This window comes from Ornithodoros turicata, chromosome 1 (assembly GCF_037126465.1).
Source record: "Ornithodoros turicata isolate Travis chromosome 1, ASM3712646v1, whole genome shotgun sequence".
In the NCBI taxonomy this organism is placed as follows: Eukaryota; Metazoa; Arthropoda; class Arachnida; order Ixodida; family Argasidae; genus Ornithodoros; species Ornithodoros turicata.
The window spans coordinates 149,184,312-149,207,418 of NC_088201.1; the positions used below are offsets into that span (position 1 = coordinate 149,184,312).

At 49.6% G+C, this 23,107-nt stretch overlaps 2 protein-coding genes across 2 annotated transcripts; both read left to right on the top strand.

Annotated features, from left to right (window-relative positions):
- The first annotated feature begins 6,866 nt into the window (after positions 1–6,866).
- LOC135387161 (uncharacterized) lies at positions 6,867–8,835 on the top strand. Its single transcript, XM_064616516.1, has 2 exons — positions 6,867–7,797; positions 8,030–8,835. The coding sequence occupies exons 1-2, from the start codon at positions 6,867–6,869 to the stop codon at positions 8,833–8,835; spliced, it is 1,737 nt and encodes a 578-aa protein (XP_064472586.1).
- A 3,104-nt stretch (positions 8,836–11,939) lies between these two features.
- On the top strand, positions 11,940–12,377 carry LOC135387172 (uncharacterized). The gene has a single exon (XM_064616519.1). It carries the CDS (start codon positions 11,940–11,942, stop codon positions 12,375–12,377), a length of 438 nt encoding a protein of 145 aa, XP_064472589.1.
- Positions 12,378–23,107: the final 10,730 nt, after the last annotated feature.

Below are 23,107 nucleotides of genomic sequence, written 5' to 3' on the forward strand. Positions count from 1 at the left end.
TTATCGAAATAAACAAGTGTATAACTAAAATAATAAATGTATTCTTTGTCACCATTGTAATGTATTCTACACATCGCAACGAAAACAGCTTATGAGTAGATTGAAGATTGCTAAGGAGACGTTTATTCCACAGTATGTACAAGGATCTTCGCATGGAATCAGCGCTGGTAATCAAAGAGATTTTACACGACCACACTCTATACAACACCAACACCCGAAGGAAAGAATTGTAGAAGAATCGCTAATTCAGATTTAGAGGTATGTTACATCAATTTTTGTTTACAAAGAGGATCACTAATATTTTGCGAAAGCTCATTTTATGAATTAAATTGCGCAGTGTATACATTTTCTCAGACGATTGGACAGTAGACAATACTATATTGAAAGGAATCTATTATGAAATGACGCGCAGGCGGAGTCTACAATTCTAATCATCATAACATGCGGCACACAGTTCCAATAATATTTTGGGAGAATCGAATCACACAACTGTGATCAGAAATGTTTAACTACTATACAATGAAGATGAGCACTATGCATAAGATATGTAATTATAATAAGTAAATATTCCTTTTGCAAAGTTAACCAAAGCAGCACACATAAACGTAGCTATAATTCATGGCGCTTCTATGGCGTCGCAGAGATACTTTTGGGGAGGGTCCCAAATAGGTGATGCATATTCCAGCTTGCTTCGTACAAGAGCCGTGAAGGTTAGGAGCTTAAGATGGAGGGCGCCAACCTGAGGGTGCGTCTAACAAAGCCTAGGGAGCGAGAAGTGTTAGTTATTATGTGGTTGATGTGCTCGTTCCAAGTTAGGTTGGAGGAAAGGTGGATTCCAAGATATTTGTAACAATCTGGTCTGGTTAATGTGATATCACTTAGAGTGTAGGGGAAGACAGGATACCCATCTTCGAGAAAACGACAAAGTGCGACACTTTGCAATGTTCAGAGGCATTTGCCACTCATTGCACCACGCCGGATTAGTGAAAGGTCGCTTTGTAAGGTTAGTTGGTCAGAAGGAGAGAGGATTTGCCTGTACACTACACAGTCGTCAGCAAAGAGACGAATCGTGGAAGATATGCCTAAAGGAAGGTCATTTATATAGATAAGGAAAAGGAGAGGGCCGAGGACTGATCCCTGAGGGACACAAGAAAGCACAGGTACATTTGGGGATAGGTGGTTGTTGCAAGTAACAAATAACGTACAATTAGTGAGAAATTGAGCTATCCAACGGACGACATACGGGTTGAGGTTAAGCAGATAGAGTTTGTATAGAAGCTCATAGTGCGGCACCATATCGAAGGTCCTGCGAAAGTCTAAGAAAGCAACGTCAGTCTGATGATTATTGTCCGCGTGGGGAAAGATGTGGTGAACAAAACTGGCTACTTGAGTTTCACACGAAAAGAGCTTTCGAAATCCGTGCTGCAAGGGATAGAAGAAACATTTTCTTCAAGGTACTTAACTACGTTGGAGAAGATTATGCGTTCGAGAATTTTACATACTATAGAAGTGAGTGAAATGGGGCGGTAGTTATTAACGATGTGGCAGCTGCCTGATTTGTGCATAGGGACAATCCTCGCCGTCTTCCAGTCCTGTGGTAAAGCAGAATGTTGGAGTGACTGAGTAAATATGCAGCATAGAATCTTCCTGGAAATAGATCTCGTGTTGTATAGAACCTTCGGGTTAATAGAGTCCGGACCAGCACTTGATAACAGCTTAAGTGACTCAATGATTTTACAAATGCCGTGAATGCTGATATGAATGGGGACCATAGGTGAGGAGGGGATTACTGATAATGGAGTGTGGGTGTACCCGTTATCGGTGTTGAAAACGGATGAAAAGAAGGAAGCGAAACCGTTGGCGCAGTCGTTGCCAGCGGGTGTCAGCTAGACTGATAAGGTGGGATTTTGGCGGAGATAAAAATTTTCCAAAATTGTTTTGGTTTATTCGTCAAGAGAGACGGGAGGTCGATGGTAAATAACTTATGTTTCACTTCCTTGATCGAGCGCCTGTATTCCCGTTCACAGTAGTGAAATTTAGCCCATGATACGTCTTCGCGAAGACGCTTTGCCTTCCTGAATAAACGCTTTTTCTTGGTTAGCAAGATTTTAAGACTTTTCGTGAATCAAGGATTGTGATCGTAAGATTTCACTCTCATCTTTGGAACATGATACTCGGTATGGTAGTTTATGTTGTCACGAAAGAGGGACCAGTTATCCTCAATGAAGTGAGGCGAGGTCCCATGAAAGGAATTTTCATACAGAGCTTCAAGACCGTCGTTGATGCCTTGGAAGTTAGCTCGAGCGTAGTCGTACATGGTTTTGTCGTTGAATTTACGAACATTTGGAGGACTTAAAGAGATATCGAAGAAAATGGCTCGGGGCGAACTCAATTGCGAAAATGACGTGCTCTCGTGACTTTTTTATAAAAATTTGTCCAACTGAAGCACACACACACTTACTTACACATACACTTACAAGCCATACTTCGTGGTGGTAGCCATTTTTAATAGAGATTTTTTTAGATAAAACAACTAGGACTACGTGCACATTAGTTTCGCACTTACGCGTATGCGAGTGGAGGAATACCTTATCTGCAAGGTATTTTGGCATTCTAATTTGCATAATTCACTAAAATGTATTTTTTTATGAAGCTGTTTTTCTTTCTTTCGAGGAACAGAAAGAGCAGAATTGCTGGCAATCGGTTTAAATATGAGATGAATCCTTCATCTGTATGCTTCAAATTATTATCCATAGAGGTGACATTTGGTTTTAGTGCACCGTTTCAGGTTTTCCATTATGGAGATACCTCGCTCGCACTAAGTCGGAAGTCGGCAAGGGTGAGCGAGCCCTATCCTAACCTAACCTGAAGGAGAGCAATGCGGGACATGGAGTTAGAGATTGAGAAGTACGGCATATACAAAGAGGTCCTCGGAGGGAAAATTCGGGGGGGGGGGGCAGAGCCAGCAGCGTGAAAACTCGAGGAGCGCGGACTGTTCCCCCTGCCCCCACATTCCGATTGATACCGAAACTAAACAGGAGCAGCTTTCCAAGCTAGGGCTCCGGAACGAACCGACAACAGTAAAAAAACGATAAAGAAAAAAAGAAAGAAAAGTGAGGAAGGAAGTACAAAAAAGGTATATTCGCTTGAACCGCAACGGGAGAAAAAACATTGCAAACACGTTTTTCTTGTGCCGGCCATCGGCATTTAGCAGCCTTTCTGAACCCTGATGTGGATTACAGGCCCAAATAATGACAAATGAGCAAGCAAGCATCCTCGCTGCTCACTTTTTGGTGTTTTACGTCGTTTGAAGTGCAAATTGTTGCGCCTATCACTAGCGCCACATTCGCGTTCAAATTGCTCCTCTGTTGAACTGTCCTTGTCGGCTCGCATGGCCGCGCCCATGAAATCGGCAATCAGCTGTTCTCGTTTTCTGGAGTGTACACCAAACCGTTTACAGTTGAAGGTACAGATACTTAATTCGAGTGGGGAAGCTACGGCGGTCTTCCTGTGGATTCGTGGGTGCATCAACGAAGATGGGCATAGTTTTCGGGATGGCTGTGTGCACGACAGCTGATATCTTTCCTCTTCTGTGCCTGTGTGCGCCATGACACATATACAATAATATAAATGTTATACTACTGTGCGCAAGTGACGTATGCTGTAGGTTAGGGGGTCCGTCCTGACACAGTGAGAAATAATGCGACGGACCTGGACGGAAAGCAAGTTAGCTCGGTTCCCGAGTGTTTGTGCGCTGAACTGAACTTCTATTTTATAAAAACAACTTCAATATGTTCCAGTTGCAGCGAGATAGTTTCCTTGGTTTTGTCGCAAATTGCGTTCACTTCATCTGCTTTTTCTTTTCGCCAAGTGGCCACGTGGTGTAACCCCCCCCCTTACTATATTGCGGCCTCCCTGATATTGTTAGATGTTACGAAACACTGATATTGTTACATGTGACACATTGTAGTGTACTGCAGCCGGCTTCACTGTTTGACTGATAATTTGCACGGTTACTTCTTTAATATTATTTGAATAACTTTTCTGATATTGTACCATTAAATAGGATAGGAATTCATTATGGTTTAGAATTATTTTTTGTTTGCAATGTTCCCACACTAATCTTGGTGACAAGTTGTCTCTCATTAGATTCCTTTTGAGTTGTATTTCACACTGCCCACAGCATAATGTGAGAACGAGAAAATGTATGCTTCGCATGTTCTCAGCATCCTCTACACCAGCTGCTCTTGGGCTTAAAATCCAGAAACTACACACGAAAAAGAAACACGAAAACAAAAAACAAATGTAGAACAGACGACACAGCAAAAAGGACACGATAAAATGATTGGGACTGTGTTATGCTATAATTTTTTTATGTGTGTCTCTCTGGTTCTGCATTTTTGTGAACCTGTGCCATGTTGCCGGCACCTTGCCCTCTTTTCACAAAAACATCCTCAGATATAAAAATGCAGACAAAAAGGTAGAGAACTCCAACTTAACATAACAAGAGAGAACAAAGATGGGGACACAGGAAGCTTCTAGAGTCTCGGAACATACGCAGTGACCCCTCGGTTTTTAAGAAAAACCGTGGCCCTTCCCCGAACAATACTCCCATCTCCTTAAATAGCGACCGGTTGTGCAATCTCCCATTCAGTTTGGCACAGATGATGTCCGTCGCGTGACGGATGGAACGTCTAAGTAAACCTTGTTATTTTGTTATGTTTAGTCAGAGTTCTCTACTTTTTTGTCTAGTTATGTCGTCTCCCGGCTTTTGGAGTACTTTTGCATAAAGATGCAGGTTGTGAGAGGCACATAAACACTGCTTACATTGCTAACCTGTCTATCACAAGACATAAGGAAGGATTGCCAAATTGAAATTCAATAATACAAAAATGATTCTGAAATACATAATTCCAATAGAAGAGAGAGTAAACATTGGAATAACAGGTAAAGGTGAAGCACTGAAGTGTTGGCATTCTTCTGATGTGTATGATATACTGCTCTATTTAACCCATGACATATATGTTGTCAAACATTAACTTTTCGCAATCAACATCAAGATGCTATACCTATTCCATCTAAGCGACTCGTCTTTACACGGACACGTGGCACACCATTTTGGCACAAAGATTTGATATCTCTGCTTGTTGGACATATCAAGCAAATACTGTGCCAAAACTGTGTTACCTACATGACCTATATGTTACCTATATGTTACGGGAGAAATACTCCTGAAGCGATTAAAGGAAGTGCATAAGAGTACATCTGCTTTGCAAAGTTGTTTCAAAGTTCCAAGTAGTTCTTACAAACTATGTTCGTGTTGCTTGGCAAAGCATTAGTCATCTCATAACAAAGTGATGAAAGAATCTAGTGAGAAATGCCAAGCCGCAAGCACTGTTGCATGACCATGTTCACAATGGGCAATGACGCTTTTCACTTTGCGTACCGCGGACTGACTATGCTCAGTGAGTGGTTTGCAGTGTTTATGATTGATGTAGGCCATGGAAACTACCGATGAACTTTGCACATTGTGCAATGATATATTTTGTGAACAAGACAAACTTCAATATATTCCCATGTAATTTTGATCCTACAATTAATTGAGTTGAGGGTTTCAGGTATTTAGGTGTGCACCTCTCTTCTGATATTTAGTGGAAATCACACAGTAGTTACGCATCCTCTAAGCCTCTTAAAAAAATTGTCTTCTTGAAGTGGACACGAAAACTACCTTTCGCAGACAGTACACTGCTGGCATACCATACCCTTGTACAAAGTGCCTTGGAAACGGTACAAATGACATCATACTGTTCATCATAAAAACAAATGGCATCAGACTGTTCAACAGAGCCACCAATTTCGTACAGTTGAGCTACGCTCAAAGCTAGGGGGGACGAGTTCGCGTCTAAAAGGCACGGTCTTGAGTGGTTTACGGTGGTCTCTGAGAGAGCACGGTACTTTCGGTCCTACTTTTCTTTCCAGAGGAGGCAGCGAACAAGTGCCCATTCGTGGAACCCAGCCCTCCCCTTCCGATTTGTTTCGGTATCAGTCTGTATACCAATGTCATGATGATATTTATATTCTGTTGAGTTTCTTACGTGCTGTCCGGGACATGTATGTAGGTAGGTATGCCAAGAAAGTTTTTTATTATTAACATTTTTATAGTTTGAATCCCTCGAAAAACCATTGCACAGCACCAGAACACAAAGGCTACATAATGACCCAGTTTCACCAACCTTTTCAGCATCTGAACTAAGATGAACGGTCATTAAACTATCTGCTTCACTAAAGGAGTCATTACTGAAATATTCACCACATCACCGATGGAAAAGAGAAGTGTCTGTAAAGTTCAAGAATTGGCAACCTTGATATTGCTTCAGTTAACCAGAGTTGGTGAAACCGGGCCTATGGAAGTCACGGAAACATTCATCACATCACAAACCAAAGTTTGTAAAAAGGAATTGAGTGCTAGCATGAAGTTTTGGCAATTGTGAGTAACATTTGAACTACTGCCTATGTAGCTGCAGCATGGTTACAAGTAATTCAGAAAAAGTACTACAAAATTTGAGGGTACTTTTCTCTATCTTCCTCTGCATGGCACTAAAAACTATGATGATTCCAAGTGCTCATCGTCTTGTCCCAGATTTTGAAGCAGATTTATCAGCCATTTGTGTTCCGATTTGTTGTACTGTGGCAAACTAGCCACTCCACCCACATACCAGCATTCCTTGGTTACACATAACATGTAGTTGAAATGTATACGAAGAGGGGAGTCAGGTCCTGTAGATCACATAAACAAAATACAGAAACCGACACTGAAGATTTTTGTTTAAGTTTGTAGTGGCACGGCATCCCAAGGAAGATGAGGGATGCTGTGTGCGCACGCACCACCCGCACCAAGCTTCGCTCCACCGCCATTAAACCATTCTCATGCCAACCGTCAGCCTGTGTGGTTGTCCCTTCATTATCCCTCGTCGCGACAACCCACAATTGGTGACCCGAACTACCCTGCTGATCCAACTGCATGCCCTCCGCTGATCGCTTTTGCCATGCAGGAGTCCTCGTCCACCAGCAACGTCAATCGCGTCGCCGTGAGACTACCGCCATTTTGGCCTGCGAACCCTACCATCTGGTTCGTACAGGTCGAATGCCAATTCCAACTGGCTGGCATCACCACGCAAGCGACGAAGTATCAGCACGTCGTTTCCGTCCTTCCACCCGAGGTAGCTTCTGATGTGACCGACATTCTCTGCGCTCCATCGGGCCCTACGTCCTACGACACACTTAAGGCTGCTATCATTCAGCGCACCATGGCATCCCACCGGAAGCGTTTCCAACAGCTTCTCTCCGTTGAAGACCTCGGAGACCGGCGACCATCCCAATTTCTACGGCATATGCAGACCCTGCTAGGTGACCGCGCCCAAACTTTTGTCGAAGCACTCCTTAAGGAGCTATTCTTACAGCGCCTTCCATCTACCATGCAGATGATACTGGCCACTGCAACCAACCTTTCGCTCACAGAGCTGGCGCTTCATGTGGACAAGATTCTGGAAGTGGCACAGCCTTCACTAGCCTTCGTGCAGGCCACCCTCCCGATGCCCGCTCACGTGTCTGCACCCTGCACTTCGGTGACTGCCCCTCAGCCTTCCCTCCGTCCTGCCGATCCAACAAGCGAAATTGCCGCTCTTCGGGACGACGTTCACGAGCTCCGTGCCCTCATCGCCTCGACGCAGTCGAACCGTGGCCCTGCCTCCCCTCGACGCCAGCAATTCCGTCGCGGTTCACGATCCCGACAATTTCGTAGGTCCCATTCTCCAGAGCGTTCCAACCCTTCACCATTCTGTTGGTACCACTGGTCCTTCGGTGCTCAAGCTCGCAATTGCCAACAGCCGTGTTCCTGGCCGGGAAACCTTCCCGGGGAGCGCTAAAGGCGGCGAGCGCCCCCCCCCCCCCCCTCCTGTTCATCGTGACCGCCTGTTCTTCGTCGCCGACTTAGCATCTCGTCGGCGCTTCCTTTTGGATACTGGTGCAGAGATTAGTATCCTCCCGGCCAGCAGGGCGAACAAGTGCAAGTTCCCGATTTACCACCTGACCGCTGTCAACAACACCAGCATTCCCGTTTACGGCGAACAGTCACTGACACTAAACCTCGGCCTACGTCGTTCCTTCCCCTGGATCTTCAAAATCGCAGCCGTTGACCAGGCTATTATCGGAGCAGATTTTCTGCAGCACTTTGGTCTGCTCATTGATGTGCGTCGTAAGGTCCTCCTTGACTCGAACACGGGACTGCGCATAGCAGGCATCGGATCAACGCCCCGCATTTCCTTGCCCGCCATCTCCCTCTCGTCCCTTCAGTCTCAATTCGCTGCCGTGCTCAGCGAATTCCCTTCTCTGTCCCAGCCACCTAATTGGACGAAGCCCGTTCGCCACGACGTCGTCCATTATATCAACACGTCGGGGCCCCCGGTGCACTTCAAGCCGCGTCGTCTCGCCCCTGAAAAGTGGAATATCGCTCGCAGCGAATGCAACCATATGTTGGCTATCGGCATCGCCCGCCCCTCCTCCAGCGATTGGGCATCTCCCCTACATGTGGTCCCCAAGAAAACCGGAGACTGGCGGCCATGCGGGGATTACCGCGCCCTAAACATCGCTACGAAACCCGACCGCTACCCGCTGCCCAATATACAGGATTTCACCATGAACCTAGCCGGGGCCAAGGATTTCAGCAAAATCGATCTCACTAAGGCATACCACCAAATTCCCGTAGCGCCAGAGGGCGTTCCGAAAACAGCCATTGTGACACCTTTCGGGCTCTTTGAATTAGGGCTGTGCGAGTAGCAAAATTTTCGAGTTCGAGTCGAGTTCGAGTAATACCAAATCACTGTTTCGAGTATCGAGTCGAGTTCGAGTAGTTGGCGTTCCATTAAATGATAATAATAATAATTGGGTGTTTACGTCGCGAGACAACTGAGATCATGAGCGACGCCACAGCGGTCGGTCTGTGGCATTAAATGATAGGTAATGTGTAGAAGCAGGAAGGTAGAAAATATTAAGATGCTTTAGTGACGCTTTTTGGCCAACTTCCCCTTAAAAAAAATGTTCTTTTGTGCTACAGTTGACAACAAAAGAAGAAATGGATGAAGATTATAAGAGCTTTATAAAACAAATGTGCCACCTAAGGACAACATTGCTAAATTAATATTGCAACCATAAAACATTTACAAGTTATGGGTTGGAAAACTGGTCTTTCTACAACCGCGTGGTTTAACACTTTCCTTAACGCCACAAAAATAGCCATTTGTGGGTGGTTTTACAAATATATTTGTTGTGGGTGACAATATCACTTCAAAATATGTTGCTATATGGGAAAATGTAGCCAAATCAATGCCCTATCTAATGATGTAAGTTTCATAAACCAAGCTATCCATGTATTTCCAAAATTGATTTTGGGGCACCAAAAGATTGGTGCAAACAGCAGAAACCCTTATGAATATATGCCTGTATCTTGAACAAAAATATCAATCTACAAGTTTGCCGCAACCAAGATAACATCTCCACACTGCCTCCTTGGCGCAGGGCCAACTTCATAAATTGCTACCGCAAAGAAAAGGTAAAAATGAAAATTGAACTCATTCTGTAGTGTTTATAGTATCCAACAAATGTGACCACTTGTCTGAATCTACTTTAGGGACCGAGTAGCGCCGCTCATAAAACGTCAATCACCGGTGATCGACTCTCTATGGCGCGGTAAGGAATCGTTCGTACCGGAAATTTTCGTAAAGTAGTCCTACACAAGGCTTCCAGCCCTTTTCGATTTTGTGCAGATGCACTTTCTTCACTCTTGTCATACGTCTCCGAGTTTTATGAGCTAGCAGAATCGAAACAGACTCTCCCGTCGAAGAAACGAAACTATGAAATGCGCTCCTCCCATGTCTGCTACGCTTCCGCGCGCGCGACGCCTCCATGGCCAGCAGTAGCCAGTTGAAGCCAGTTTGCCATTCATAGCCACTACTCAGTCTGTAGCCAAGTCGAGGTTAGCCGAAGCTAATACTGAAAACAAGATGGCGGAACTGTGACAGCAATCACGGCTGCGCACAATGCGTGCTTCCAAACGGTGGAATCGTTGTGACAGGTTATGTCTTACATATGATGGATTTTAATGTGGACCTAACGCGAGCTCGAAACGATATCGAGTACTCGAAAGTTGCCGAGTCATCATTTGTCGAGTCGAGTTCGAGTCGAGTACGAGATCGACTCGACTCGAACTCGAAATTTCGAGTACTCGCACAGCCCTACTTTGAATTCCTGCGCATGCCTTTCGGCTTGAGGAATGCTGCGCAGACGTTCTAGCGTTTTATTGATTCGATACTGCGAGGCCTCCCCTTCGTTTTAGCGTACATGGATGACCTCCTCATCGTCAGCGAAACAACGGAGCAGCACTTCCACCACCTCCGCGAAGTCTTTGCCCGCCTCGAACACCACGGCGTTGTCATCAACACCCAGAAGTGCGAGTTTGGCAGGCCCTCTATTGAATTCTTGGCCATCTCGTATCCTCTGCCAGAATCTCGCCGCTGCCCAAGAAGATCCAGATCGTCGCAGAATTTCCGACCCCACTTCAATCCGTCAGCTGCGCCGATTCCTCGGCTTGGTCAACTTTTATCGGCGTTTTGTGCCATCCTGCGCAGCGATACTCCGGCCACTGGAGGACCTCCTCCAGTCCCCAGGGCCCGGCGCGTCCAAGTTTTCGTGTGCAGAGGCTCACGAGGCAGCTTTTGACGCCATCAAGAAGGCCCTCGCGCGCGCGACACTTCTTGCTCACCCTCGTCCCGATGCTTCTTTTTCGTTGATGGTCGATGCCTCCGACCGGACCTTGGGCGCTGTTCTCCAACAAGAAGTCGATCACTGCACCCGACCTCTTGGCTTCTTTTCACGCAAGATGTCTCCAACCGAGGCCCGCTACAGCGCTTTCGGCAAGGAACTGCTGGCAGCTTATGCGGCCGTGCGCCACTTTCGCCACTTTTTGGAGGGACGGCGTTTTGTTATCTGGACAGACCATAAGCCCCTCGTCGGAGCCTTCACGTCCGCCGGCCAAAATTATTCCCCCCGCGAGATTCGCCACATTGCGTACATCGCGGAATTTTCCACGGACGTACGCCACGTGAAGGGCTCCGCCAACGTAGCGGCCGATGCACTCAGCCGCGTCACGCTGTACCCGGCCAGCCCGTCCTCAGCATCGGCAACCTGGCAGCCGCACAAAATTCGGACGACCAGCTCTGCCAGCTCCGCGCATCCTCGCGCCCGTCCCTCAAGCTCGCTGACATTCTCCTGCCCGGTTCAGCCGTCCCCATCCTCTGCGACACGTCAGGCTCGTCACCCCGCCCTGTCGTCCCTTCTACTCTCCGCCGCGCAGTTTTTGACAGCGTCCACTGCCTCGCCTATCCCGGAGTTCGCACCACCATCAAGTTGGTTGCCGACCGTTTCGTCTGGCCAGGGGTGCGGCAGGACATCCGCCACTGGGTGCGCGCCTGAACGCCTTGCCATATCAGCAAGTGCCACCGCCACACCATCTCACCGCTTGGCCAGTTCGCCCCACCAACAAGCCGTTTCTCGAAGGTCCATATTGACATCGTTGGACCCCTGCCCCTCTCTGACCGTCATCGCTACCTTCTAACATGCGTCGACAGATTCACCAGATGGCCTGAGGCAGTACTCATGCAGGACAGCACAGCTGAAACTGTCGCAGCGACTTTTCTTCAGACGTGGAATGCCCAATTCGGCGTGCCAGAAGAAATCGTCACCGACCGGGGCCCGCAATTTGAAAGCAGCCTTTTCACTGCCTTCACCACCCTTCTCGGCACGAAGCGTTTGCGCACGACGGCTTACCATCCCGTGTGTGTAACGGCCTGGTAGAAAGATTCCACCGGCACCTCAAGCACGCACTTATGGCCCATTTGGACGGTTCCCGCTGGACCGAGCACCTGCCATTGGTGCTCCTCGGAATCAGAGCTGCCGTGAAGCACGACCTCGGCTGCTCGTCAGCAGAGCTGGTCTACGGCATATCCATCCGGCTTCCTGCCGACATTTTCAACCATCGGCCATATTCGCAGCCATCACCCCTAGCCCCATCAGACTACGCCCAACGCTTAAAGGCTGCTCTCTCCCGGCTGCGCCTAACACCTACGAGAGCTGTTTCCTCCTCTTCCCCGTACGTCGCCCAGGACCTTATCAGCTCCTCCCACGTATTCCTGCGCACCGACTCCATCCGCCGCTCTCTCCAGCCCCCTTATTGCGGCCCCCACAAGATCATCCACCAGGGCGCAAAAGCCTTTGCCATCGACGTCAACGGTCGCGAGGTAGTCGTGTCGATCGACCGGCTTTAACCCGCTTATGTGGAAGCAACCAGCTCTGCCTTTTGTCATCCCACCCTCCTTCCGCCAGACGTCCCCCATGAGCCAGACCGCCGGCTGGACTCTAGGACACCGGCCGTTTCCTTCACCTGTTCATCCTTCACGCTTCACCCATCTCGAAGGGGAGGGGGGGAAGTAGCTGTAGTGGCACGGCATCCCAAGGAAGATGAGGGATGCCGTGTGCGCACGCACCACCCGCACCAAGCTTCGCTCCACCGCCATTAAACCATTCTCATGCCAACCGTCAGCCTGCGTGGTTGTCCCTTCATTATCCCTCGTCGCGACAACCCACAAGTTTAATTTGTACAAGCTTACGCGTGGAGGTCCATGCTTTCTCAGGTAGGACCTGAGGAAGCGTGGACCTCCATGCGAAAGCTTCTACAAATTAAACTTCAACAAAAATCTTCGGTGTCGGTTTCTGTATTTTGTTTATATAACATGTAGTTAAAAGATGGGTAGAAATCCAGCGAACAGGTGGAGATTAAGGAAGGGAGTTGCCTCAGGACAGAAGCCGCCGATATTTCGAACAGAGACTGTTCTTCTTCTGGGTACCGTCCTCATCATTGCCATGGTACTTAAAGGGTTACGTGTGCCGTGTTTAAAGGTTCATGCGAATTGTGGGTCAACAGCCCGGAGGGAAGAAAGGGTCCGTACGGGCTTCTACGGCCGGAGTGAATGGCCGTTTTATTAAAGTGTGGAGGGGATCATGTGAACGTAGTGATCTAGGCTCCAGACCGGTTACAGAAAAATGGGAGGTTCACGAACACATGGATGAAACGGGACAACAGGCAAAAATTGGCAAGCATAGCGAAATATAAGGAGGTTAGTGGTTACGTGGGGAAAATTCCAGAACGAGCAAAGGTTCTTTTTTTTAGATATTTGTAATACAAATTTGTGGCATGCAATAAAGAAAGCAGAACGCAGTGACCATGCAGAACATAACAGATGATAATGGAGATAGAAGGGAAGAGCATATTTTATTTGTGAAGTGTTTCTAGGGAGCCTTGTGATTTGTTGATACAGGACGGGTGAAGAGCGTTGGACTTGTATATGAGATAGGACTCCCTATAACGTCTGTCACGTGTGGATCTAAACGCGGTTTGTAGAATATATAGTTTAATGTTGTCAAAATTGTGACCAGGACCGTTAAAGTGTTCGGCGACTGCTTTGGGGAGTTTGTTGAACGTGTCGGTTACGTGTTCGGTAAGGCGGTTGTTCATTTGTTGGCCGGTTTTACATAATGTATTGCATAGAGCAGTCGCCGCATTCAATGCAGTATATGACATTGGAGCTTGTGCATGTGAATGCGTGGTTAATTGCTCGCAGTGCTTTTGATGGAGTTAGCGTGTTGAACGTTCTTGCATGTTTTCCAGCGCGGGAGGTTGCAGGGTCATGTTCCCGTGTACGGGGTGCTCGTTTTGCTGATTTTGGCATTGACTAAGGAGTCTGCTAGGTTTTTTGCGCGTCGGTATGTCACCTGTATTGGATGGGTGAATATATTGCTAAGACGGTCACTGCTTTGGAGGAGGGGCTCGTGCTTCTGTACAATGGCTTTGATGTTTGGATGTGCGTTGGAATATCTTGTGAAGAAGCTTATTTGGCACGCGTCCGGATTTTGTCGGTTTTCCAGAACCTCGTTTCGATCGAGTGTGAGTGCCTTGCGACGGAATTCGGTTAAGAGGAAGTCTGGATAGTCCCTTTGGACAAATGTACTGCAGAGTTCGTCACGCTTCTAGCGTAATTTGTGTCGTTTGAACAGATTCTGCGCACTCTTACACTCTGCCCATTAGGAATTCCAACCTTACAGTGACGCGGGTGGTGACTCTTGAAGTGAAGGTATTGTTGTTTGTCAGTTGGCTTTTTGTACAGGGTTGTGGTGAGGTTTGCGTTGTCTAGTGATATTGTGGTGTCGAGGAAGTTAATTCAGTTGACTGTTGTGATGTGAACTTTATGTTGCTATGCGCGGTGTTCAGTAGATTTACGAACTTTTGAAATTCATGTTCCCCATGTTCCCATATTATCAGTATATCATCGATGTATCGAAGGTACACAGTAGGTTTTAATGAGAAGGCGCTGAGAACTGTGTTTTCTAAGAACCCCATAAAGATATTTGTGTATGTGGGTGCAACAGGGGTGCCCATACTTGCACCGTGTACTTGTGGGTAGTATTCGCCATTGAACTCGAAGTAGTTCAGTTTAAAGACCAAGTCCATTAGAGCGAGTATGGTTTCTGTGTCTTGTCTGGTGTTTGTTGTAGAAAGGCTATTGCAGAGGGCTGTGATTCCGTCGTTGTGTAGGATGTTAGTATACAGTGATGTCACATCCAGCGTGGCTAGTATTGTGTCCCTACCAAATGTACGAGTGTTGTTTATATCTCTGATTATTCTGAGGAGGTGGGGTGTGTCTTGTACATGCAATGGCAGTGTTGTCGGCATATGGTTTAAATAGTGGTCCAGGAATTTCGAGGGTCTTTCTGTTGGTGTGCTGTTATTAGATAACATTGGCCTGCCGGGGATGCCAGCCGTATAGAGCTCGTTGGCGTGTATCTTATGGATTTTGGGCAGTAAATAGAAACGGCCTGCGCCTGTGTTTGATGGGGTGAGATATCTGAGGTCATCACATTTCGTTCCTGGAGGTCCTGTATGGTATGGGCTATTAGCGCCGTGTACCCCTTTGTTGGGTTATGGTCCAGTTTGAGGTAGTGTTGCGTATTGTTGAGTTGCCTACGAGCTTCAGAAATAGATTTATCTGTGGGCCAGATGACGATACTCCCATCCTTACCTACGGGCTTGATAATGATATCATATCTGTCAGCTAGCGCTTTGATGATGTCACGCTGTGTTTTAGTGAGGTTGTGACCACGCGAGCTTTGGGGAAATACCGCGAAGGATGTCGTTGCTTACTTGTTTAATGTAAAGGTCTAATGCGGGTTCTCGGCCGTGATTTGGTGTCCAGGTTGATGGTAGTCGGAGGACGTTGTTCTTTTCTTGTGTTGTATCAGCGCGGAATTCTCTAAGGCGTAGCCGTCTCGCAAAGTCTGATATGTTTTTGTGGATTTCGTATTCGTTAACAGAATTGAGTGTAGAGCAGAATGTTAACCCCCTAGAGAGGACCTGTAGTTCGTCGCTGGTTAGTGAGCATGATATACCTCTTAAAGTGCTTGCGTCAGCGTTTTCTCAAGGTGGCTCAGCGATGTTGCAGAGAGTTGTGGTTCTGGTGCTGGAAATGATTTGTTCGGCTGCTGCGTGTGTTGTGTTAGTGGGTCCGGTACCCGTGTCGTTGTTGGAATTAGGTTTTCCGAGTTTTGGGTGTTCCTTCTTAGCTAGCTCGCGGTTGAGTTGTTGAATGTGTAGTTCGAGAGGGTTTGCCTCCGCGTCAGTGAGACTGACGTTGTTTATATGGGCCTGGATCGTAGCGAGTTGCCCGTGGCACTGTTTCTTTAATATTTCTAGAAACGTACGGCTGTGTTGCTAAGGGCTGATGCCCACTCTAGCTCTACTTCAGGTGTCAGTTTTCCTAATGCAGGAACTGTTTTAGGGGTGGTATGAATACAACAGGCATGGTATGAATACAAGTGAAGCTGGGCCACACACTCCTGTCACACAGCTTACCCGTTACGATGCAAAATCATATCCTCCTCTGTTCTTTCATGGCCTGCAAAAACGAAATTTAAACTAGCAGAACCAACACCGGCCACGAACTGATATTTGTACACTTACCTGACGGGACGCAGGACTGCAGCCGCTCCTCGAAACAAACAGCAAAAACCTACACCACAACAGTCATGGTATGAATATAAGTGAAGCTTGATCACACACTTCTACGAAATTGCAAAATTCCCATATCGGACCCCCCTCCTGGGGACAAGGCTAACCGGTAGTCACGCGTACGCTAGTAATAAATTGTGGTGTAATTTGCAAATTCCTTAGTGAGGTTAGGTTAGGTCAGTACATATTACACGCGGGGGGGGGGGGTCCGGGGGTATCCCCCCCGCAGTTGTTCGAGACTGTGCTCACTTCCGTCTAAGCCTCGTTTCCAGGGTTAGATCGGAGTGTGTCCAATCTGGGATATCTGGCTTACTCCACACTTCTATCACACAGCTTACCTCTTACGGCGCAAAATCATATCCTCCTTCGTTCTGTAATGGACGAGCGAACGCTGAGACAGTTGAAAGATTGTGCAACCATTCCAACGGCATTCCGATTATGCTAATGGCGATGACTCCGTCGTGACGATGCGAGGGCGAGGCTCGGAAGCGCAGAATCAAAATGCCGATCAAACCAGTCGCATGTGCATCATTCTCATGTGGCCGTATATATTGAAATATATTGTATACTGAGCTGAAGTATAAATAATACGTGGAACCGCCTTCTCAAAGCCAAATGTACTTCGAGTTTAAATATCTAGCTAAAAGGTGACAAAGTGGCATTCAAGCTACTACATTTAATCATGAGTTCAGATTCAAATGCCGCTTTGTTTAGCGAGCCGATAAGACAAATCTCTCTACCCCGCCCCCCCCGGAGTGGCGTACACCCCACATGGTTTTTTGGAGCACACCCATAAATTGCTGATATTATACAGCTGGTCTCCCAATGAATAGACCCACAAATGTGCCTCCATACACATATACCCTCCCCACCACCCCGGCAGTATGGGATGCTGGTTACCCCCATGGGGTCGACATCTAGTGCGTTTGCAACGCCCCATGGGATGACACTGACATGATATTTCTTCCCTAACTTAACTCGCTATTGAAAACACCCTTTCTGACATGCTTTCAGCTAAAACTGTGTAATAGGGGGTGCAGAAGGGTGTAACTCACTTCAGCACCTTTTCTGATCCCCGCATCTGAGAGTTGAAAAGGGTGTATTTTTAAAAACTATTTTTAAACACTGCCTGTTACACTTGTAGCAGCAGCGTCATAATCATCACCAGCACCGCCATCGGTTACGCGCAGCACTGCGCGTGACCCGAGCTTTCGTTTTCGGTTCATCGCCATTAACCGTCATTTAAACCCATCAACCTCAGTAGAGCCTGGTCGCCTCATTTCTCGCTCTACAACTGGTGACCCGGACGTGATGTCTTAGCGTTCCACCATCATGAACGGTGACCAGCACTCCACCAGCCCTTCGCCTCCCAGCCGGCCACCGCCACTTCCACCGCTCGAGGCTTCTGTGGCACCGCTCCGCCTGCCGCCTTTCTCCATCTCCGACCCTCAGCTGTGGTTCGCGCAGGCGGAGGTTCTCTTCGACGGACGCCGCGTCACTTCTCAAGCCTCAAGGTTTGGCTATGCCATCGCAAACCTTCCTCCCGAAGCTGCGGCGGAAGTCCGTGACCTAATCATCCACCCTCACCCCGAATTACCCTACGACACCTTACGGGACGAGTTAATTCGCCGTACATCTGCTTCGGAGGAGCGGCGATTGCAGCAGCTTCTGAACAGGGAAGAGCTCGGCGATCGACGGCCCACACAGCTACTACGCCGCATGCGCGACCTCGCCGGCAACCCTACCACGGACGACTCGCTACTACGCGAACTCTTCCTACAACGTTTGCCCCACAACGTACGCATGATCCTGGCCGCCGGCGAAAATTCCCGCCTGGATGACTTGGCGAAGATGGCGGACCATATTATGGATTTTGCTGGCCTTCCATCTCCAGGAGCAGTTGCCGCCCTGGCCCCCCGCACCTCCCCTCCACCGGTGGACGTTGCAATCACTGCCATCAGCACGTCGCTCCAGCAACTCCAGACTACGGTGGCGGCCCTGGTGAACCGGGTGGACGCCATTCCCCCGCAGCGACCACGTTCCCCTCGGCGCCCGTTTTGCCGTCGCTGCTCGCCATCCCGTCAACGGTCTCCTTCGCCCTCTCAGCACCACTTCTGCTGGTATCATCGAAAATTCGGCGATGCCGCAAGGAACTGCCAGGCCCCTTGCTCGTGGCCGGGAAACGCTCCCCCCAACCATTAACGGCTGGCATGGCTGGGGGCGACAACAGTCGGCTCTTCCGGATCACGGACCGCGTGTCCGGCTGTCGCTTCCTGGTGGACACCGGGGCTGACGTGAGCGTCGTTCCACCAACCCCCGCAGAAAAACGACACCGACAACCAGACTTGGCTTTGCAGGCCGTCAACAAGTCCACCATCTCAACTTACGGTCAACGCTCCGTCACCCTTGACCTCGGCCTGCGCAGAGTATTTCGTTGGGTTTTTACCATCGCCGACCTCCCCTTCGCCATCCTTGGCGCCGACTTCCTCCACCATTTCGACCTTCTTGTGGATATTAGACGCCAGCGCCTCGTCGACAATACTACTTCTTTGCACGTTTATGGAGCTCCAGCGCATATAGCCGCCATTAGTCCCACCATTCGGCTACCGTTGCCCACTGCTTTCGCCGACATTGTCACGGAGTTCCCCGCTGTCCTGCGCCAATCTCACGCCTCTTGCCCACCTCGCCACAGCGTCACTCACCACATCGTGACACGGGGCCCCCCTGTCTTCGCTCGCCCCAGACGGCTGGCTCCGGAGCGCCTCGTCATTGCCAAGAGGGAATTCGAGCACATGCTCGAACTGGGGATCATTCGGCCTTCCTCCAGCCCGTGGTCTTCCGCTCTCCACATGGTGCCCAAAGCAACACCTGGTGATTGGCGCCCATGTGGGGACTACCGTGCACTCAACATCGTCACGGTACCGGACAGATACCCGCTTCCCCATATTCAGGACTTCACCGCGAATCTTGACGGAGCGACCATCTTCTCCAAGATAGACCTCATCAAAGCCTATCACCAAATTCCCGTCCATCCCCCTGACATCCCGAAGACTGCTATAACCACCCCTTTTGGCCTCTTTGAATACGTGCGGATGCCCTTTGGCCTGCGTAATGCTGCGCAGACATTCCAACGATTCATCAACGAAGTGCTCCGCGGCCTGGACTTCGCATTCGCATACATGGATGACATCCTCGTCGCAAGTCCATCTCCGGAGGCTCATCGCGCCCATCTGCGCGCCCTGTTCTCGCGCCTGGAGGACTACGGAGTCTCCATCAATGCCGCGAAGTGCGAGTTTGGCGTTACCACCCTTACGTTCCTGGGACACACCATCACCCCGCAAGGCATCCGGCCACTCGCATCCAAGGTCCAGGCCATCCGAGACTTTCCTGCCCCCACTTCTCGCAAAGGACTTCGTTCATTCCTCGGCCTCGTGACTTTCTACCGACGTTTTGTGCCTCGCTGTGCTGCCTTGCTCCAGCCTCTCTACGCAGCTCTCGGCGCTGACCATCCGAAAGAGGCCCGTGCTGCCCCTCTGGAGTGGACACCGGCAGCAGAACGCGCGTTCGAAGAAGTCAAGCAGGCCCTGGCAGATGCTGTGCTGCTCCACCATCCTCGTCCTGACGCCGAGACAGCGTTGTTCGTCGACGCCTCCACTGCTGCTGTCGGCGCGGTCTTGCAACAGCGTCAGGATGGCCACTGGAAACCTCTCGGTTTCTTTTCCCAGCGCCTCTCGCCAGCAGAAACACGCTACAGCACCTTCGGGCGTGAGCTCCTCGCCGCCTACCTGGCATGCAGACACTACCGCCATTTTCTCGAGGGCCGCCCGTTTGTGCTGTACACCGACCACAAGCCTCTCATGTTCGCCCTGCGATCGGCATCCCTCACCCACTCGCCTCGTGAAACCCGGCACATGTGCTACCTCTTGGAGTTCACGACCGATGTGCGACACGTCGCAGGCGAAGACAATGCCGCTGCCGACGCACTCTCGCGGCCGGACGTCAATGCTCTCCATCCGCCCCCCGCGGTCGATTTGGACGGCATCGCCCAGGCGCAACAGGCAGATGAAGAGCTCGCCGCCCTTCGTTCATCCCCCGCCTCATCCACTACTTTTCGGGAGATCTCGCTCCCCGGTTCGACGGCAAGTCTATGGTGCGACACCTCTACTGGTACCCCGCGCCCTTTCGTTCCCCTGGCCTTCCGCCGGCATGTTTTCAACGCCCTCCACTCGCTGTCCCACCCTGGCGTGCGCGGCACGCAAAAGATCGTCGCAGAGCGCTACATATGGCCTCGCATGAATGCCGATGTCCGTGACTGGGCGCGGGCCTGCATGGCCTGCCAGCGGTCCAAAATCTACCGCCACACCATCTCGCCTCCATCGCGGTTCCTTCCGCCAGATGCACGTTTCGACCAGGTCCACATCGACTTGGTCGGCCCGCTTCCTCCGGCCAAAGGCTACCGCTACCTGCTCTCGTGCATCGACCGCTTTACCCGATGGCCGGAGGTAACGCCGATTCCCGACATCACGGCAGAGACGGTGGCCCACGCATTCCTCTTCTCCTGGGTTTCCCGATTCGGCGTCCCGTCCACTGTAACCACGGACAGAGGACGCCAGTTTGAATCGGCCCTCTTCCGTCACCTGTGCAGCGCCCTCGGAACCCATCACATCCGAACCACGGCCTACCATCCGGCTGCCAACGGCCTGGTCGAGCGCCTTCATCGGCAGCTCAAGGCGTCCCTCCGCGCCACTGACCACGGCGACACAACCTGGCCCGAGCGTCTACCCTTCGTCCTGCTTGGCCTTCGCGCCGCGATCCGCCAGGATGACTGCAGCGCGGCCCACATGGTCTACGGCTGCCCGCTCCGCCTTCCCGGAGCATTCTTCACCCCATCGGCCCCGCTCGTGCACGACCCTTCCTCCTACATCGACCGTCTCCGCCAGCTCTTCCGGGACCTCAAGCCCACGCCTACCCGCTCCGCTCCCGCAACACGCGTGTTCGTGAGCCCCGACCTTAATCAAGCCACCCACGTCTTCGTCCGCCGGGACTCTGTGCGCTCCAGCTTGCAGCCTCCCTATGACGGCCCCTACAGGGTCATCTCGCGAGCCGCGAAGTTTTTCCGCCTCGATCTTCCACGGGGACCTGACACTGTGGCCATCGACAGGCTTAAGCCCGCATTCCTGGAGTCTGCACCTCTCGTATCGCCCGACCCGCCCTCCCTACGTCCGTGCTCAGCTCCTGCCTCCAGCATTCCTTCCCCTCCACGTCGGGTGCATTGGGCGCCGCAGCTCGCACACTACGAGCCGCCCGCCGCCTCGGGTCCGGCTCCTGCACTCCTTGGCCTCGGCGCCCGACCTTTCCGCCAACCTCGGCCCTCCTAGCCAGCCCTGTCATCCGCCACGGGGGGGAGCCCTGTAGCAGCAGCGTCATAATCATCACCAGCACCGCCATCGGTTACGCGCAGCACTGCGCGTGACCCGAGCTTTCGTTTTCGGTTCATCGCCATTAACCGTCATTTAAACCCATCAACCTCAGTAGAGCCTGGTCGCCTCATTTCTCGCTCTACACACTCTTCATCACGGTCACTGGAGTAAAAAAAAACGTGCATATCACTTAAAACACCCTTTTTGTGTAGAAAAGGGTGTTTTTGGATTTACTGTGTACCCGTTACCGAAATATGGTATCGCGATACCGATACTCGTTACTTCAGTAAAAAGTATCAAAATACCGATATCGATACTTCGTTTTTAAAGTAACGGAGTGCCGCTACCGTTACCAAAAAAAGTAACGCTATACTTTGGGCGATGCTTTTTTTTTTTTTTTAAATACGGAGGTGGCGCAACATGTAAATATTGATACGCAGTGGAAAGACAGCATATGTCATATGGAGATCGCAAATGTTATGCTTGACTTTTATCAATTGCTGGTCCTTGAAATCGTCTTCTGCCATCATTGAAAGCCACGGTCTCTCCGGCAGCTGACAAAAGCCAGTGTGACAATTACGTTATACATTCTCAGAAACGAAACGAATAAATTTACGCTTACGTCCAATCTTACCCTTACTAAGCCACGCCGACGCAGACTGTTAAGTGTTGTGAAGATGCACAAATGTAATCTCATAATTCTCTAAAATATTGCAGGTGTTGTAATCTGTTGGGTTATGGCTAGTATGCTGTTCCCATCTTTTTTAATGTTTGGTCACGTGCGCCTTATGCACCATCATTTTCAGGCCACAGGCGCAATATTCTAGTAGATATGCATGTATATATTATTATGGGCTCTTTCCTGCAATAAAGTGGAATTATTTGGCGAATTTTTGTTGCATTACGGTTTAGACGCGTGCTACGCTGTGGGAAGTACTTTCATGTATTCAGATGTTCTGATTTAAATGAGATAGCGGCGTACGTGAGCTATAGTGAGACGATGAACCCGGTTCAAGTGATAGACTCGTGCTTCTTATTTTTCTTTTGACTGTCGCGAGAACTCTTGTATATTGCTTGCCTTGCGTAAGAACGTGCCTTTTATATCAGTTATTCACGTGATGGATGCGTTTGTCTGTGTCATACGATTTTGCAGTGCAGTGGGCCAAGTGGCGTACTGTCAATTGCCAAGTCTTTTGGTTGAGCAACAAGCTATGCCTATACCATGGATATCTTCTAAGCGATAGCATATAAAAGTGAACGGGCTTCCGTCAGTATACATGCTTCGTGCACCTATGTGGTACTGCTGACGAGTCTCGGATGATACGAACTGTTTTTTCATGCCCTGTGAGATTCGTATCATCGAGATCCTGTTGTAGCAGCTGTTCTTTCTTTCCTATAAAACAATTTCGCATGGTATGCCGTCTTTGCACAGAGAATCGCACCGCCAAAATGCCGCATAGTACGCGTCATATCTGGGAACCTTAGGCGCCGCTTGATGTCAGCGTCCCTTGGGCAG